This window comes from Tetrao urogallus (genome assembly GCF_951394365.1).
Source record: "Tetrao urogallus genome assembly, chromosome: 7".
In the NCBI taxonomy this organism is placed as follows: Eukaryota; Metazoa; Chordata; class Aves; order Galliformes; family Phasianidae; genus Tetrao; species Tetrao urogallus.
Genome location: NC_136820.1, coordinates 41,943,188 through 41,963,125, shown reverse-complemented (window position 1 = coordinate 41,963,125; position 19,938 = coordinate 41,943,188). Strand labels below are relative to the sequence as shown.

At 36.8% G+C, this 19,938-nt stretch overlaps 1 protein-coding gene across 1 annotated transcript in view; it reads right to left on the bottom strand.

Annotated features, from left to right (window-relative positions):
* Window positions 1-321: 321 nt before the first annotated feature.
* VIPR2 (vasoactive intestinal peptide receptor 2) overlaps window positions 322-19,938 on the bottom strand; it is a gene marked incomplete at its 3' end in the record, with an annotated part of 45,189 nt that continues 25,572 nt past the window's right edge. The window contains exons 5-13 of the mRNA XM_079538709.1: window positions 17,914-18,011; window positions 13,745-13,886; window positions 10,384-10,534; window positions 9,953-10,013; window positions 8,582-8,651; window positions 4,162-4,253; window positions 1,387-1,516; window positions 1,264-1,305; window positions 322-492 (exon numbers count right to left, since the gene is read on the bottom strand). Of these exons, the coding sequence (XP_079394835.1) occupies window positions 322-492; window positions 1,264-1,305; window positions 1,387-1,516; window positions 4,162-4,253; window positions 8,582-8,651; window positions 9,953-10,013; window positions 10,384-10,534; window positions 13,745-13,886; window positions 17,914-18,011 (957 nt within the window). The remainder of the gene's footprint in view (window positions 493-1,263; window positions 1,306-1,386; window positions 1,517-4,161; window positions 4,254-8,581; window positions 8,652-9,952; window positions 10,014-10,383; window positions 10,535-13,744; window positions 13,887-17,913; window positions 18,012-19,938) is intronic.

Sequence of the window (19,938 nt, the reverse complement as noted above, 5' to 3'; positions counted from 1 at the left end):
TAAATGGGATCCCACATATCTGTTTCACAGACAGGCTGGAGGCAAAAGGGACCTTCATAGTAAATGAGTTTTTGAATAGTTATGGCTAATACATTGCAAGATAACATAAAAACTAGTATGAACGGCACTAAAGAACAGAACAGAAAGCATCCATGGGGCAGGTGTCTTTGTTATTATCTGGTTGACTGCACAAATCAATTTCCCAAGTACCAACATATAGAAAAGCCAAGCAATAAACTGTACATTTTTAAAAATACCACATCAAGCTGCATATAACAAATGTATCCCAGAGTTTTTGCACGTTTTGGGAACCTAACTGATTTATATCATGGTGGTCTCTGTCTGCATGAATGACTGAGCCCTTGAATTCCGATGGAGCTGAGAAACACTTTCTGATCCATTTCGAGAAATGGAGCTGTGCAGTCTGTAGTCTCTGCCAGCTGTCTGCTTCCAGCACAAACTCCGCCATTTTCTTTTCAGCTCTCCTTGTACCTGTGTTAAAAAGAAAATGCACAGAATGAAAACATTCTTTTTATCTGAGAAACTTTTCCACATTTACTGGCTACTAAGTGGGACTTCTGGGAACAAATTCTAACCAGTTTTCACAAAATTGAGGTGAAAACTGCACCTACAGTTGTTTGTGAAGAGAAACCCCACAGCCACTTCTAAATTCAGATTTGTATCACTTGTGTTGCCACAAGTGGCTTTTATTAAAATAGTCACTAGTATTAATCACTTGTACTTAATGAAGTGATTAGCCTCAAATCAGTCATCTTACGAATATCAAAGACCAGAACAACAGTAGACTAGAATGTCAGTTCCCAGTGCAAGCGTCTTCTTCAGACAGATTCCTCCTGAATCACACTGAATGCTATTTAACAAATATCACACCTTAAAAAGTAGCTGACGTGCTAACCTCATACCCTAAATACTTACTAAATTCTGTTCCAAGTTTTGCATGACTTTCTGAGCTTGCTGCACCTCACTTGGACAGTTCACATAACTTGTACCAGGGTCAGAATCAGATCACAGTAAGTAAAGATGCACTGCCATTTGCAAGGAATTAGATTTCAAAAGGCTCTTAGCTCTTCACCCAAATACACTGATTTATCCTGCTGCACAGAAATGTGTATATTCTATAAGCAGGAATGCAAACGTTTTCTAAAACAGCTACATATTACATAGAGTGAAATTATAGAGGTGCTTATTTATACATTTACTGAAAACAGCAATTAATATCCTCGATACACAAACAAGACTTACCTCACTGTTCAAAAAACAATACAGGACTGCAACAATCAATCCCTAGAAACAGAAAATGCGCATTACTTGGTATGCAGCACTAATCTAAGTCAATAAAACTTGAATAAAAACTTGAAAATTTACCTGAAAAGATCCCAAACACAACTCAAAAATTATTTTGTAATTGTTGGAACTGCGGTCAGGAAACAGAGCAAACACTGTGTAGTGAACTCCAAATAATGGAATAAGCAACAACGTGGATTTTGCAAGTCTCCTGGATAGACGAAGCAGAAAAAGCCATATTTTAATGATAAACTCTTGCTTTACTAAGGTAAGAATCTAATGCAATTTCATTTAGATAAACCTTGTATTAATTGCATTTTATGAATAGTTAAAGGAGACATTTAATAAAAACTGTTTTCCTTTCAAGCTTGCTGTAAGATTATCCTCACAGTAACCTTTGTAAATTAATGTGTGCAGCTCTACTTGATCTGGCTGACCCTGTGCTCTTCCAAAATCTGATGAAGGCTCCAGGGTCCCTCTAAATCAAAAGACATTTTTTCCACTGACCTCTGGACAACAGTAGGATGTAGGACCTGTCCTCTGCTGTGCCTCTTTGACAAGTTCCAAGTTTTGTGACTCTTTACAAGTTCCCAGCCTATCTCACAAGAGGCTATCAGGCCACTCAGGGCGTTTTTTACATAGCATGAATCATAGAGTCACTCAGGTTTGAAAAGACCTTAAAGATCATCAAGGCCATCTGCAGCCTAACCATACTTCCCTAACTCTAACAACTAAATCACGTCCCTGAGCACCACCATGAATTGTTGAGAATGGGGAGGAATACTGACTTCCTGCAAAACTTTACAGTTCTTGTGTAAAGGTGAATTCTATGTCCTAAATTAGTATTTTCAGGTTCATTTCTTTTAAATTGCCACCTGTAAGGATGCTCGTACAATTTCTCTGCAAAGTAGGCAAGGAAATGCAATCCAGAATAAACTCAGATGTGATGTTTAAATCAGAAATTTCAGATTTACCCCCAAATTCACTACTATAATGATAGTATGAAATATATACCATGAGAAATTTTATTTCATGTTATAAATTACGTAGTGCAATTTATCATGAGACACTACTGAAGTTAAGAATGTCAACTTTTCATTATTAAGCAGGACAGTTTTGACAAACTGCCTCTGAAACCAGTGAAATGATGAATTGTTAATTATCCCTTATCTGTCACCCATTTCACTCCAACGACATCACTTTTATGTATTATGGAGGACCAGTCATGCATGATTATGGATGTCTGCTATCAGGTAAAATTCAAGAAGTTGTAATATTGAGTACCGTAATTCATCACTCTCTTGGTGAATCTAACTGGATTCAACAATGAAAGGAAGCTGCTGTGACTTCCCTACTTTATTAGAATAGTCGATGTATTACAAGCAGTTTTATTTTTTCTGTGTCAGTCTTCAAGGCCTTCCTTCACTTATAGTGTCCCAGAGGCTACATCTGTTTATGTGGAAATAATCAGTTCTGACAGCAGAATTTCTCGAGAATAGTAAAAACCTCATACTTAAAAGTGATATCAGTAACTGTTAGCAACAGGGTTTCTCTGGCAGAAGAAATTAATTTACAACTGAAGGAGATGATGAGGGCAGCAAATTTCTGGTTTCCCAAGTGAAGTGGAAAACTGATTTTATTTCAACTTAACCTTTCCTACTGCAAAAGTAAAATGAGCATCAAAAAGGATGAAACCAGGTAAAGATGGGACACAGGAAGGGAAGAAAAATTATGATTCGAAATGGGTAGTGTTTGTTTTATACTCATACTTTCACTCCATTCCTGTAGCGATATTTTGTCCAGCTGATAATACTTTCTGTTTTAGTGAAGGAAAGACACAGAAAATTCTGCACTGTATTTTAGAAAGCACATTTGCATTTTGAAAAATGAGCCTTCCAAACCTTTAATTTGATCTGGAGAAACAGTATTTCTTGAGATGGTTAACCTGCTGTTCCCATGAGTATCTGCTAAAGACTACCCAGTCCAAACTTAAGCAGGCAATCAATTGCTAAAAGCAAAAAATTCACATGGCTGAACAATGAAGGACAAGGTTGCTGTAACAGAACTAATAACATGCAGTAAACTATGGAAAATGATGGGACAGACAGGAAGGGAATGCTTTGTTTTCACAAAAATGCATAAATATCACAGGGAAACAAAATGTTCTCTCATAAGAAATAAACATGCAGATTTCCTGCCTGTATAAATATATATGTGTATATATACATATAGATTTCCTGCCATATATACTTGTGTATGTCAGTGTGCTACATAATACTGTGGTGACTGTGTAATTTCATCTAGGTTGATTTAGTTCTCTCACGTATTCAATTAATTCAATAACACAAAAACAAAAAGGAACTGAGTATTCTATGCAGCACATTATATTTCCTCCTAACAACTTATGGAAACAATTTCTTTCCTATTTCCTCTTAAAATACATTAAAATATTAAAACAAAAATGTTTTGTAAATGAAAAAAGAAGTTTTCAAATAGGTTGAAGCCATACATTTTGCTATTTTTATGTCGAAATGAAATACCTGTACATTAAAAGAAAAATACTATTTCTCATAATATGCATAAGCATATTCTTTCATGGAATTAAGCTCAAATTCAAGAGCAGTTTGTTGGTCTTTATGAAATTGTCTGTTTTTTGTTGAATTTGGTGTTCGAAAAAATTATGCTAATCTCTGCATAAACATAATGTTACAACCTTTATTTAATCGCCTAAAATTAGGAGCTTTTGAATTAAATGTAATTATACTGTCACAGCAACCACTAGTAGCAGGTTTCAGCCCAGTAAATCTTACAGAGATTAGTTTAATTCCATATATAAAGCCTAAAAATATGACTCACTTGTACTGTGACTGGTCATTCCCTCCAACATCTGGTGATCTTAACTTCTGGAGTAAGATTCTTATAATACTGATGAAAAGTATAAAATTCACCTGCAAAGAAAACAAATACAATGGTGATTTCAGACTTCTCCATTCAAGATGCAGCACCAAGAAATGCTTATCAAATCAGAGTAATCAACTCAGCAGTCAGCACTGTGTACCTCCTGCCAGAACATGTTTAGCTCTACACAGTTAAATCTATTGTTTGTCTCTTATGTCCAGTGCACCTCTACATGGCTACTACTCTTTGTCTGGAAAAGCCTTTGAATGTCCCACTTGTCAGCAATGCTCTGCATCTGAAATCTCAACTGAAGACAGTTTTTTTTGGCAGGATTGGACACTGGATAGGATCCAGTGCAATCAATGATTGCCCTGAATTGTTGTTTGGATCCATGATTGGAAGCAAAAGGACAATCTAAGTCCTGCTTACAATTTTGATCCTCCCTTGCCTCTCATCTTCACATTATTTTCTGTCTGGATAGGGAGAATAGAAGATTGCTGAATGGGCAATCTGTTCACTTCCACAAGCATGGAGAGTTTCCTGTCTGCCCTGGGTACTGATGAATACATTATGACTGAAGAAACTGGACTCTTGCAGTATAACATTTTATCCTGGTAACAGCATTCTAGAATAGAACACTAGGACTACCTCATTTCATGGAAGGAGAATGGAAGCACTTGGATAAAAAAAAGTTATCATCAGACCTTGATCAGTCTAGAACATCCAAGACTAACACTCAGCAGGACTATGAATCTCACTTATAGTTTCTTCATTGGCTTCTGGTATCTTGCATTCCCTAGCTGTTCTGTTCCTGGATATTCTGGTACATTAGAAAACACAGGCCTTTAATGAAGTAAACACATATTTTTCATGCATGATGAGTTTGAAGTTTGACTTGATTAATTCTGTAAAAGTAATAGGTAGCAGACAGTATTCTTGCTGATCCAATCTATGGAATTAAATACCACAGTATAGCTTACAGACCGAAGGATATACATTAAGTACACATATGTGCAGTGGAGCTATTATTTGTGAACAAGGAGAGAGCCTCCACTTCCTTGTATATTTGCTATCCACAAAACAGGAGAAAACAGGAAAACTATTTACATTTGCACAAAAGCAGAACTACTTCTTTTTCTTGACAGACCGCATTAATTTCTACCACAACAGAATGAACTGTCATCCTTTTGGTTCCCGAGGTATCAAATCATCTGCAAAACTACAAAAAGGTGACTCACGTTCTTGCCTGTCATACACATATTACCTTTAAGTCTGTTTTCAAATGTGTCACTTTCACTCTGTAAGCACAATCTCGGATTAGTGAAAAACATGCATTCTTGTTTGGGGTTTGTAACATTCCTTGACGCTGCTGAGTTTGTAAACCCAGTCAGAGGGAACAAAGTGTCCTCCGCAGGTCCCTGCCAGCCTTAACCAGTTTGAGATTCTACAAAAATCCTTTGAGTGTGATGTCTTTATACAGGATACAATTTGTACATTGCTGAATGAAAATCTAAGAACAGTAAAATGAGAATATAATATGATTGCAGACGAACTGTAAGACAAAAACAACTGATGCCTCTTTACTGGAGTAATAGCAAGATGTTGCTGATACCCTTTGTTACTGGCTGACTTGCTGTCAGTTTTTGAGTCTACACACATTGCTTGAGTGATCATTTAAACTGCCTTCATGTTACTTCTTTCTGCTATTTAGTTTGCTACACTAGTTGCCATATGAGATAACATGATGAATGATTTTCATCTGCTTTGTAGTTAAAAGAAGTACAGCTTCCACATGAAAAGTGCTCTTTCTCGAACGAAAGGAGTTCACTACGGTGAAAATATGAAGAAGGCAGTTGTGGAAGCAATTTGCCAAATGCGTGGTACTTCAAATTATCTGTCTGGAATAGGAATCTCTAATTAAACAACTCTGAAATGGGTACAGCATCAAGTATGGCAACCTGCCAGTTAACTTTTTTAAAGCCAAAATTGTCAGGAGGCGATGCCAGAGAAGGCTTCTGACATAATGCATTAATTGCAGCTATTCCCACTTAGGGAAGTGACTTCAGAACTTGCTTTCACAAAGCTATTTAGTTCTGGATAATGAGAATATAGATAATACAACCTCTGACCAGTGAAATGTGTTTGGATGTAGCACAGAAATCAATGGAAAACAGTGAAGATTTTCAGTATCACCTGTCATCTGTGCTTTTCCTCCATGCTATCATGTAAGACAGTCAATAACAGTTTTGAACTCTGGTGTTTTACTATCCTTTATTTTACCAAAATCCAGCTTCTTTCAGAATCTTCCTGTACCCATCTCACTAATTACATGTCTTTGTCCTTCCTAACGCTGAAATCATTTGTTACTGCTGATCATACTTTTAATCATTCTAAGTTTTACAGTCCTCAAGAACAGACTGAAGACTCTGTGTGAGTATGATGCAGGAAATCATACCTTCAATTCAGAAATGCCACAACTTTCACAACCCCTTTTCAAAGGATTTGTAGTGATCTACTTTCACTGATGAATGGCAGGCAGCCCTGAACTCATTATTCAAAGACTTGTGGCTTCAGTTTTACTTTTTCTTGAAGGTAAATGGAAATACGTATGTATGTACACTGAAAATGCTTTTCCATGAATGCAGTATTTTTATGCATCAGTGACCAATTTTACATGGCATTTCATTAGCTACTTCTACTCCATGCATGCACTCTGTACAGCAGTAAACTTGAATGGCGTTCTAGATGCCACAGTGGCTGTGATGACTGTGGGCTGATGCTCCAACAATATGTGTTACTTATCTGTCAAGAAAGGGTGAGTATCACTGCCTTGAATAGCTGCCTGTACTTCTGAAATCTCCTTTCACAGCTCCCCAAATGCAAAATGAACAAACTGGTAGAGAATCATCTAATTAGAGCACGGAGGAAGTGGTTTTACACAAAGAAGAATCACTTGGTCATCTATAGTTGCTCTCATCCCTAAAACATGCTGCCTCAGACAAGAGACATCTCTAGAAGGTAACAGTGGATTCCAAATGTGCACGCCTGGCAAGCCAGAAAAGATCATCAACAAAATGTCTCTATATGGCTTACAGTCCCACTTACCATGCAAGCAACTGAACCAGTAAAAAACGAGCATGGCTGTTTCTTTGCCTTCATGATTCTGGTCCATATGTTACAATAAATTGGACTTCTACTCACTAACCAACCAGTACTCCATTTTCTTACCCCTCAATACATTTCCTACTCTATGCTAAGATTCAGCTGGAATTCAAGTCTGCCAGTGAACACATAGGTAACTTTCATCTCCTCACCTAGGACTTCTTTGGAGAAGTACTGCTATCTGGCACATAAAGTCTCAGCTCAGGCAGCTGTTTAAACAGAACCTCAATAGGCTCCATAGGACCTCCATAGGCTTTTTCATGTTTCTGGAAATACCAAGTGGTTTGTTTTGCTTTCATTTTTCAGTGTATTTTGTTTACTCTGGACCATCTCCCATTCTCCTGCTCACCTGAGGTACATATTCTTCCTGTTGTAGCCCTGTTGCACATCTATTTCTTTGTATACTAGAAGATTTTTTGGAGCCCTTGCTTCATCTCATTCCACACTATGCTGCTTACTCTTTAAACACTACAGAAATGATAGCAAGTTTTCTCAAAATGATTTTCAGCAGGCACAAACTGAAAGGGAAGCCCAAATGTCAATTCTGGGCTAATTTAGGCTTTTGGGATTTTGTATAATCTAACAATGACCTACCTTCTCTGACTAAAATTTTAAAACTAAAGCACGTGTATCTGAAAGGAATTAATTTTCCTTGTGACTATTTTCAGAAATTGACATAAACAATAAATTATAATGCACAAATTTAATTACACAGTCATCACAATGAACAGGAATTTTATTATGCTACTCCAGTAATTCTAATGAGCTCCACATAAAGCCCCACGAAGCGTTCTCAAACAGTATTCTTTTGCATTAGGCTCCCAATTAAAGAAAGATATACACAGCTATATTTTTTTATGGCTGCAATAATATTAGATTCTCAGTTGCAGAGCTATCTATTTACAAGCAAAATCAAATCTTCAATTCATTGAAAAGCATAATTAGATTTTTGCTTCCCCCAGGCTCATAAGGAGGAGGGATGTTAAAGAAAGAACGAAACACAAATAAAAGCAACTATTCATTTAATAGGAGACAGATAAATTTTGAAGGCAACAAATCTTAATGTGCTCAGTATCTTATGTTACGTCTTTGACCGTGAATTTCTTCTCATTAAAACAGAATTCTTGCTTGTCTGTAACTAGCAGCAAAGAATAATGGCTACATGCACTGCACAGTGCTGAACTGATATATAATTCATGCTTTAAAGTTTACTTACTATAATAGAAATTAAAATTGGTATTCGTATAACCCACCAAGGACCACCATGCTCATTTGTATCCCAGCAACTATAAAAAAAAAGAGGGAAAATTGTGTTGACACTAATACCATCTGGCAAGCAAGATCTATGAAGAGAAGTGTTTGCTATATGCAAGTCCAAGAACATTAAAATCACAAATCCTAGAATTTGGAATTTAATCTTTTTCTGCTTTTTATTTTTGTTTCTCTGTTTTCAATACATATATTCAAATGAGCTCTAATACTAGGCACCCGACCGTAACATTAGAAGTTGTGGAAGATGATGACCTTTAGGAAAACCACGTTAAGTTTCACTTTATGACAGGATACTTTTGCAGCAGGCACTCAACAACAGCCTCTAGGTAGCAGGAAGATCTAACACAACTGACAGCTACAATTTAAATGTCATCATTTCCCTGTGGGATATTTAGGTTATGGATGGCTAGAACTGGCTTAGGAAAATATGAGACTGAACCTGAAACTTTGTCTGAAAAACTGAAAAATTAATTTTCACTGTCAGCTCAGCAATTCTGGTATAAATACTCTAAGCATGAACACTCTGAAAGAGTAATTTTAAGCAACAGTAATACCCTACAGAGTTCCTCTGAGATAGTAATGATGAAGGAGAAAGGAGCTACCCTTCAGTTTACAAGTTGGAGGTCTTGCAAAGAAAGCAGAATTTATGTGCAGTATGATTTTTCAGTTTAAAAGCAGTACTGAACAAAAAATATCAGCCAGATCCATGAAAGTGGAGTGCGATAACTGTTTGTCTCAGGTAACGGCTTTAAGTTGTGGCAGGGGAGGTTCAGGTTGGGAAAATTTCTTCTGAGAAGTGGTGAAGTATTGGAACAAGCTGCCCAACGAGGTGGTGGAGTCACCATCCCTGGAGATTTTCCAGAAAAAGGTGGATGTCACATTGAGTGACACGGTTTAGTAGTACGGTGGTGATGGGCTGATGGTTGGACTAGATGATCTTAGTGGTCTTTCCAACCTTAACGAGTCTATGACTCTTTGAAATTAGGATGCCCAGTACTGCATGGCAGCACACAATCCGAGGACCCCCACTGCTACTTTAAGTATTGTTCTGACTTTTGAATCAGACAGCTCTACATGCAGGTCTCAAAGGGTAACATCAGTTATAACCTCTCTCTAACCACTCTTGCACTTTGCATTTCAAAGTAAACTGGCAGCATAAGCTGCGTTCTGAAGAGCTTCTGAACATCTAAATCTTTACTGAAATTTTGTCTCCTTCAGAAAAGCAAACTACTTTTGTATGAAAACCACCACATACAAAACATGACTAGTAGTGGCACAGTTGTAGGCTTTAAGCTTTTCTCCCCAGCATACTTACCCAGTGTCCTCTAAAATAATCCGTGTCACTGTCCATGTAATAATGAATATGGTAGGAATTCCTGAAATTGAAGCAAAGAGAACAATCATCAGAAAGTTAGTTCAGACTAGTAGTAACCATTTATTTCCCAAATATTCAGCATATGCTAAACAGTTTAGTAAGGGTGTGAGACCCATCTGATGAGCTAGGACGTAAGCTCACGTGTTACAAAGTCTGCAGAAAAGTGGTTGCATTTCTTACATAGTTTTAATTGCTAATACACAAAGCACAAGCCTTTCTTATGTGTCTTTCAAGCTGTCTGAGGGACCTGTAGGGACACAGATACAACTTAAGCATTCCCAATGTATTTGCAAGGACTACAATATAAAAATGAAGAGTAAGTCATTTCATAAGGATCCAACTCCATACATGGCTTATTGTAATTTTCTTACCCCATCCAATCAGCAGATAGACTGTGAAGTGTCTGTTGGGGGAGAATATTAACACAAGGAGGATGTGGAGGTAAAGCCCTTCAACCAATAGCCAGTAAAAGTTCGCCATAACACCATACTGGAAAAACACTAGAATAGCTTTGCAGCCCACCTGAAATGTGAGAACAGGAGTCAGAGTTGTTGCAGGAAAGATGCTGTGTTATTCTGCTATTACATGTTATGCATCTTAACTCTCTCTGGGAGAAGCACCTTACGTATGTTACTCCCAGATTCAGTAGATTTTTTTTGCCTCTATCATAATCATAGCAAATGCACTCAGAAATTTTGAAAATATCGTAATACAAATTCTGTAAAAGAAGGTGGTTATCAATAAATGCATACATTTTCAGTAGTAAATGAATGGCTATTAGGTTAAGTGATTGTCTACTAGGTGGCTAATAAATATATTCAAATTTCATCTGTCTTCCTAACACAGTAAAAGGTAATAATGAAATTGCTTTATGAGTTTTTAAAGGCTAAACTGGAAATGGAGTGAAAATTATAACTTTATATGCTGAATCTTCTAAGCAGAAATAGAGGAAAAAGCTGAATGGATTTGTAAGAAATGTTTTCCATTTAGAAAATGTTATGGTTTCTTAATCAAAAAGACACATAAAATGAAGTCGCAAAATACTTACAGTCTCTGTGCTAATCTTCAGAATTAATTTTCAGAGCTCTGCTCTGCTGATGTTTCACAGTGCTAGCTGCTGCTACTTCAGCCTTTCTCAGCAGGAATCTGGGATGTGTGAATTGAACATCAAAACATTCCTGCTGAGACTGAGCTGAGAAATGTGATGATATGGCGAATGTAACAGACTAAACAAAATGGACTAAACAAAGCTTACAGCTTCTGTCTGCTTTACTTTTTTCCCTTCTCTTTGTACGTCCACAGCTTCTGTTAAAATTCCAAGTACATGACATACCTAGGCAGGTAATTTACTTATTTATTGGTTGATACCTCTGTCTACACAAGTGTCTGTTATGTGACATACCCTAAGTTAACCTAGACTCCAGGTGCTGGTCCAGAACGTTTTAGTGTCCATCAGCCCTACATGGTGTCCTGGATAACTCACAGCATCTTGAGTAACACTGCCTGCCTGTATACATTCAGAAATCTAAATAGAAGCACAAAGTCTTGAATTAATTTCACTTAACTCTTGATATAAAAGTAAGGTTTTTGATGTAAGACAAACACCTATTTGATACTTCTACAGCTCATGAAGAGAGACAGGCATGCGCAGAGAAAAGTCTTGGATCAGATGAGATAAGCTGCCCAGTCAGAAAGATAGAAGCCTTGAGAAACAGCTTAGTTCAGTGATCTTGTTTGGTAGAATCAATCTTACCTCTGGACTTTGTATCCATGGAAAGATTATAAACTGCAGATCAGTAATGGGTTAGAAAATTTAACATGGAGAACATTACATATTTCAAAATGCAAGCTAAAATTTGCTTTGATGTTTATGGCTGCTCACAACCAAATTAGCAGTCAATGTCTAAAAATTTTCTCTCCTTAAAATTCCAATCCATATTTACCTGTGTAATTGCATTCTTGACTTACGTACCAGAAACTTACAACAAAATACTTTCCCTTCCTCCTGCAGCAAATCCTGTATTAGACATCTTTTCAGATGCTGAACAATGAAAGCATCCATCACTAAAGAGTCAGCCAAAATTATACATCACAGAATGATAGAAAAACTTGAGTTGGAAAGGATTCCCAAGGATCATTGAGTCCAGTTCCTGTCTCCACACAGGAACCACCCAAAATTCAAACCATATGTCTGAGAGCATTCTCCAAATGCCCCATGAATTATCTATCAGTGTTATTCAGATCCAGGACCTAATTACACTGCATTTTGAATTGTTTGCCTTTAAATGTGCATGTGGAACTGCGGAACATCACACACGTGATGAATGTGAGACAATGTAAGGCAAAACAGCCACAGCCATGTGGTATCAGATCATCCCGCATATAATACAAAAGAAATTATTCAGCAGTCCGCAAAAATGGACAAATTCCATCAGAAAGTAAGAGGTTTTCCTACAAAGAATAACTGGAGAGTAGAAGAAATTGCAGAAAACAAAGAGCATTCCAGGGTCCACTGACCAATCTTTGAAGGACCTAACCTGATTACTCCTGTTAGTCTGCCTAACTACTTTTCCTAATTTCGGCCTGGATTGGCCCTACTAACCCAAAGCTGTTACATGTTCATTAGAAAGGACCCAGATTGCTAATTCATACATACAGCTTGGAAGTCACTGCTAAGATTTTACACTTTGGGGTAATGTGGATCCATCAATATAAAAATACCTTCTTTCCATTTTATTTCCGCAAGCTTAAACTTTACAAAATTAATTCTGTATTCAGTTATATTTATAGTTCTTTTGCAGCACTTCTGGCTGAAACAAAGGAGGTAAAGAATGGGGAATATTACATAGTTAGCATTTTTGCAGTAGGACAATATATATTTCTAAACTTTGTGTATGAAAATGCAGTAAACATATTAGATTGCGGTTTAACACAAGCAGCTAAGCATCACACATCTGTACAGGAGTTTCCCACTTTCCTCCTACCCCAGTTTGGTTTTTTTTGCTCAGCATGACAACATAAGGAATGTTCCTCTGACCAGGTGAAATCAGCTGTCCGAGGGATATTCCCTCCATACCTCCTGCCCATACACAGCCTACTGGTCTTGTGGGCTGGTTGCAGAGAGACAGCCCTGATGCTGTGTCAGCACTGCTCTGTTACAGCCAAAGCACTGGTGTGATATCAACACTATTGTAGCTACAGGTGCAAAGTATAGCACCTTGGGAGGGAAAGTTAAGTCTGCACCACCCAGACTTAGCACACTTGCCAAGAATTCAGGTAACAATGCTTCTTTCATATCCAGAAAATAAATCGATAAAGACAACTCCTGCAAATATCTGTATCACTGACTCGTTTCATTCCTGGACCCCTGACAGAGCAGCTGGAACGCTTCCAGGGAAGGTGCCTTTCACCCTTCTTGGCTGATGGCACTCCTGTTTGCCTTAAAATCTCCCTGTATTAATTCTGTGGCTCTACTTAGCTATAACTGGCTGTAATTTGTTTTGGCAGGTGACCTGCTGTCTGTCTGTACATGGACAAACAAACCAACAACAACTTCTCTTTCTTCTGCTTCTCCTACTTCTGTCTACTTCTAACAGATCACTTGGCCAGTCATTATATTCTCTATACACTTGCCTACACTGGCAGGTTGGTATACCCAAATATTTACAAGCATCAGGAGGACAATTTAGTGACACAAGAGTATTACATCAGGTTGTAAATGAGGTTTATTACCCATGATGTTTGGTCCTCTGGACAGTGAGCTGTGTTGGAGCTGGAGTAGAGAATATCATCCTTGACTAAAACAGAGATTGCTCTTAGAATGAAGGAGAGGAACAGGTTCAGATGGATGTAGTTCCGAGTGCAATGAAGTTTTCTAAGGAGAGATTTAAAAACAGTCATTTTAGATTTCAAGACAGAAAACCTCTTGAACAGGCTTCTATTCATCTCTGCTTGTTTCTTAGTAATAGGAACCTTAAGTAAGACCTACCCTTTCCTCCTCCGTCATATTTCAGTGCTGCCTCATGTTCCTTTAACATCATCTCAGCATCGTCATCATTATATACTGTCCAAGATATATAAATAAATGATCTCTTACTCCTTTTCAGCAATGCAGACCAAAAGATCCCAAAATGTTTCTCTCCCACTTTAATGTAAATGGACAGTAAACACTGATTATCATTCTGTGTCTGCACTCATTTTTTATGCAAATAAAACTTTTATTATTATTTTATTCTGCATAAATTTCAGATACACTCTCATCAATTTTTTTTCCCTGGTTTTATTTTTAATTTCTCTATATAATGGCTTTTTATCTTATGATGTATGTCAATGCCAGAACAATTAAAAATGCATGTAAAGCATTAAATTGCCTTTCTGTCCAATGAGATGTAAAAATTCCCTTCTTTAGGCATGTTCAGCATTCTTTAGAACCCACGTGAAAGACTCACACACAAATGACAAATTAAATATTCCAATTGAGTGTTGAGTGTTCAGGAGAAGTTAGTTCTAAGTCGAAGGCTTTTCAGTTAAGACACATTCTTTCCAAGATCATCCTATGCAACAGAAATTTGTTTTAGCCAATCCCCAGAAACCAAGCTACTGAAAGGGTTTTTTTTTGGTCAAAATCAGAACTGTGAACTGTATCTGAATAATAGCCAGAAGCCAGGACATTTTAGCAAGCTGAGCAATGAAAGAATGAAGATGAAATAGGATGTTACAGCTAGCACTTTGGTATGCAATGCCAGCTTCTAAGTCATCTTCATGTTTTTATCATTAAATAACATTTCTGCAGAACACCAAATAGCACGTTCTGAAATGACTAGCACAAGCACAGTTAGAGAGAGCATTGCGAAATGACAAATCCATCTCGTTAGCCTGCAGTTTGGCCAAGGACATAATACCAGGCTGAACTTAGAGCAGCTGTTAAAAAAAACACTAATTACTGTGGCTGTATGTGTCCTTCACTGAAAATGGTTCTGAGAAAAGCTGAAATACTACTATTATTTTGGACAGCAACAGACTTTTCTATGGAACTCAATACATGCGAAATACATACCAAGATTGGAGTGGAAGAAAATATTTTCGTGACCAACGTAGATTACTAGCTTTTCATCCCCTTCAGTGTATGAAATTATAACATTACATCTGCAAAAGGCTGTCAAATCAACCTTTCAGAGTAGGTGGTCAAAAATCTTTTTATTTAGGGCTAGGTACGATGATTCAGAGTAACAAAGAAATGCTGTTTTTTAGCAGCAAAACAAAAGCTGCTATTCTATTCACCGTGAGTCATGATAGAAAACTATCTTGAATCTTGACAGATAGTTGATACACATGAAAACACATCTTATAAAAATGATTCAGTCATACTTTTCTTCTTGGTAAGATACACATATTAGTGTGAGGTACAGAATCTGACTTCTTTGGTTTTGCAATACAGGAGTTATCTTGAAGGAAGTATTCTAAGAGCTCCAACTTGAATCTAAGTGTTACACAAAGACATGCTGTTCTACAATTCATTTTCACTCTGAGTTGGAAAAAAAAAAATGTTTTAAAGTATGAGAAAAATATTAATTATTTCAAATCAGTTTTCAATTTTCTAAAACTTCATGATATACTAAAATTCAGACATTCAAAATGAAGGAGTAGAAATTTACATTGTATGTAGGGTAAAAATACTACTTTTGACTAAGTCAAAATCATTACTTTCAATGTTTATAAAATGTTTACAGAAACAAGACTAGCCCTGACAATGTGGCAGTGTCCAACAGAAAAGTATAGTGCCAGAGAGTTTCCAATTTAGTTTACTCATAGTAAGTACACAGAGAATTACGTGGGGAGTGACACCACGGCAACTTGAAAAACGTTGCCATCTTAATATAGAATGATATTACAGACCTTCATATGTCTCTATTCTGAGCTTAGAAGATCACAGAATCATAGAAGATTATTCAGAGATGAAATCCTTTTGTTTTGCAACGCTTCTAAACCTGTCGTTTGCACGTATTAACAATGGAAGGCTATCTAACAGTTTTGTAGGGTCAAGTAAAGTGGGAATCATCTTCGGAAGAAACATAACAGAGACGCACAGAACTGCAACTGCATGGAAACGAACTTCAACTGCATGGAAACTTTCAGGCAAAATCACCTTCTATCATCCAACGGTTCTGCCTTTTTTGTGCTTATAGCTGATATTTTAAACAACTGGAAAGGCTTGAGGCTGTATCTGTTCTGCCAGATACAATATACAATGGAGTGTGGAAGTTAAACAGTAGTACCTGAAAAAGAATTTCCACTTCTTTTTCATGTCCATGTTTTCGTTTATCACGTGATACTGAATATATTCACGATTAAACACAGTATAATTCGTAGCATACATATACAAATCCAGCAAGGCATAATTTTCATAATGTCTGGCTTTAGTAATATGCAAGTTTAAATCCCAATCCTGCTGGGTGAAGTCAGAATTTTCACAACCCTCCTGCTTTAGTGACTCCAGTGATTTTTAGCTATCTTCTTAACTACCCAATCTCCTGTAGTCAGTGTGATCTGAAAAGTTGTTTAATGTCTTTTTTAAATACAACAAAGACAGTTTGCTGATTACATGCAAAGGAGAACGCAGTTCAGGGGTGAGTAAACTATCTTCACAAATACTATATTGAAATTACCTATAAAGAACCTCTGGACCCTTTCAGGGCAAAGTGTACTTTTTGGACAGCAGGTGTAAACAGGTAAGTAGCAGAAAGCTAAACTTTACAGAATCTTATTTTCAAACTCCGTCCTTAAAAACAGACCAAAATGTACAGGATGGCATACGACTCAGAGATATGCAGAGACATACAGCCCTTCACATTCACTTTTCTCACTGACACTTTACAATTGCATCAGCTGCAGTATGACACAAGAAGTGTCTCTTTGCTACATTCAGATGTCTATGATATAATGTCTGAAATGTGTTACTGGGTATTAGCAGTTTTGAAATGCATGATCTGCTTTCAGTGTTTGGTAGTGGGCACATTATACCCATAAGTGACTCCATTTTTTTCAAAGATATTCCAAAATAGTATCATGTGTCATTTATCCACTCTGAACTGCCTCTAAATATTTAAATATTGACAAAATCTTACAGTAGTCTACAAAATTTATAGCATGCCACAGTAACAAGCTAATCAGAGGACTGACACTATGCAGCCCTCTACATCTAATATTACATGTAATTTTTTTCTACTAATTTGAGAGATGCATTTTCTTGTTCTTAGAGTGGAAATGAAAAGTTGTGTAAGGTTAATACTGGAGAATATAAAAGCCATTCAATTAGACAGAAATGAAGCATAACGGCATGAAAGTTGAGAAAATGAGGAAATCAATAATAAGATTTTGCTCTTTCTTTTGACAGATGGGGATAACTTTCTGTCTCAGAAAATGCCCAGAAATGAGCCAAAAACAGCAGACAGTACTGCTTTTCCCAACACTGCCTAAGTAAAACACTGCACACCAAGTACTGTCCTTCAGCACAGTTACCCACACCCTTACAAACCCTCTTGGATTACTTGTGATGCCTGGAGACTACTCAGAAGTTTCTGAACAGCACCAGTTGTCTGGTGTTGAGACCAGCATTCTACTTATTTTCAAGAACAATTCAATGTATTGATTTTTAAAATGAAACAAAAATTACTTTATAGATTCATTCCTAGGTAGGCTGTAATGTCTATACATTTGTAAAGTGCTTTGAATTTTTTTGTAATGACTGGTGCTGGCAAAAGTCCTGTAGGCATTACATTACTGTCAGCTGTCTGAGAAAATGCAAAAATGATACTTTTTTTTTTAAATCTGGGCAATCAGTAATAAGACAATAATTAAAACTGTTTTATTATTGCGCATATTTACTAGTGAAAAATACGTACCTGAAAAGGCAAAGAATTATACTTCCTGTTGTGAGAGCAATCAGAGATACGCTGTGACCAAGGGTATAAATTGCCTTCACTCTTACATAGAAGTTGACCTGCACAAAAATATACACATGCTGAAACCACTTACTGATATTTGAATTGATTGAAGTGATACAGTTTTCCATTAAATAGTTCTCAAGACCAAATAAATAGCATTATTTTCACGCTTTGCTCTATATTACATGATGAGAATGTATTATACCTTTATTCCAACATATTTTTGCAATGCAGCGTATCAAACCAACAGACATCAGTAGAAAATACAGCCTAAGAAATTCAGTCACACAAGTTGCAATTTTAGCTGATTATCCATGTCTATGAGGTAAAAAAAAAAAAGTATCTGGTCAAAAAATGTTCATAGACATCTGAAAAGTAAGAATGAGATGCAGTTTGAAAGAATAGATTGTCACTGAACGAGGCAATCTCTCAGTCCTTCTGCTCCAGTGTACTTAGTCATGCATTTATACATGAATTTAATTTTAAGGACATTTACGTCCCATTAATTTTAAGGACATCTTTAAATTCCATTCATTTCCTAATCTGTATGTTCAAATACTTGTCACCCAAACAACCCTTTCCCATTCCTTATTTTGTAAAGTTAGTTGCTAAAACTTGGAAAGGAATTATATCAGCAGAGAAAAAGCAGACTGAAGTGTACAGTCTGATCATTAACTACAGTTATATGTAAATTTGCCAGAACATATTACATTAAAACCCATTCTGAACAACGATGATAATGCTCTCAGAATTAAACTGCTTGTTCGTTTGTGCCTACAGCAAAGTGATTGCACAAAGCTAGATAAAATACTAAAATTATAGAATTTTTTGCTATGTGAAATAAAAGTTTTTAACAGCAATATAGAATATGTTAAATAAAACTGACAGAATTTCTATACGTACTGCACATATTAATAGCACTCAGATCTTACAGCTGCATCTGTAAAAGCAGTAATAAAGCAATACCTTTAAGTAAACTGTTAGAAAACAGAAGAGTAACTCACTCAAAATGCTGCAAATACACTGGACACTTTTTTTATTCAGCCTGCCCTGCCCTGCAAAATCATGGAAGAAGGATGCTCCAATAAATGACTTAACAATTTGGCAGCCTCATGATCTATCATCAGCATTCTAGGAGGAGAAGAATTTTATTCCCCGACCTTGTGCCTATCAAGTGTAGCAAGAACACACTCAAAGCCTGGAAACAATGCACAGCAGTTCCATAATATGTTGTTCTATTTGTTATCATCTTGTTGGCAGTTCCAGGCCCCATTAAAATGCTTTTCTACAGAACATGCAAACAGAAATCTGGAGGGTCTCTAAATCAAAGCTTCTTAACATCCACCATGTAAATATTGTAAATTTGAAGGAGATAAATGTCACTTGCAAAAGAAGCTGCAGTGACAGCAAATCTGCGTTGTTTAAATACTGAGTGGAAGTTTTCACATTCAGTTTCTCCGACAAAAATGATCAGCAGAGATGCCCTGTAAATAGTAACACTGATGCTCAGCTAAACAGAAGTCAGCACACTGCAGAAGAGCAGCAGTGAGCTGTCTACTAGTATGATAAAGCCATACACGTAAAACCTGGTAAGATTATGGAGACAACACAGGGAATACTTTACAATGCTCTTGTCTTCTTGTCTTGAGAACCACAAAGTAGCTTAACAAATCCTGCAATGTTAAAGCAACCATCATCCCTTTGTAACTTGTATTTGCTAGTACTCTTCAAAAGGTAATCACATAAACCAGGCCTTCTGATGCAAGGTGTGTCCTTCAGAGCCCCTGGTAGAAATGACTTCTTCCTTCTCATTTGGGTTTCTCACTGTGCTAGAAAACCTTAAAAAGCTGTATGGTCCCTTTCTGCTGCACAGTGGCAGAAATGTTTTATGAGTCGGTTATACAATCCCCAAAGACAGTCTCCTTCTGCCAAGCAGCAGAAATAACTCCAAGATGTGTGTAAGTTTGGCACATGTAAGCTCAT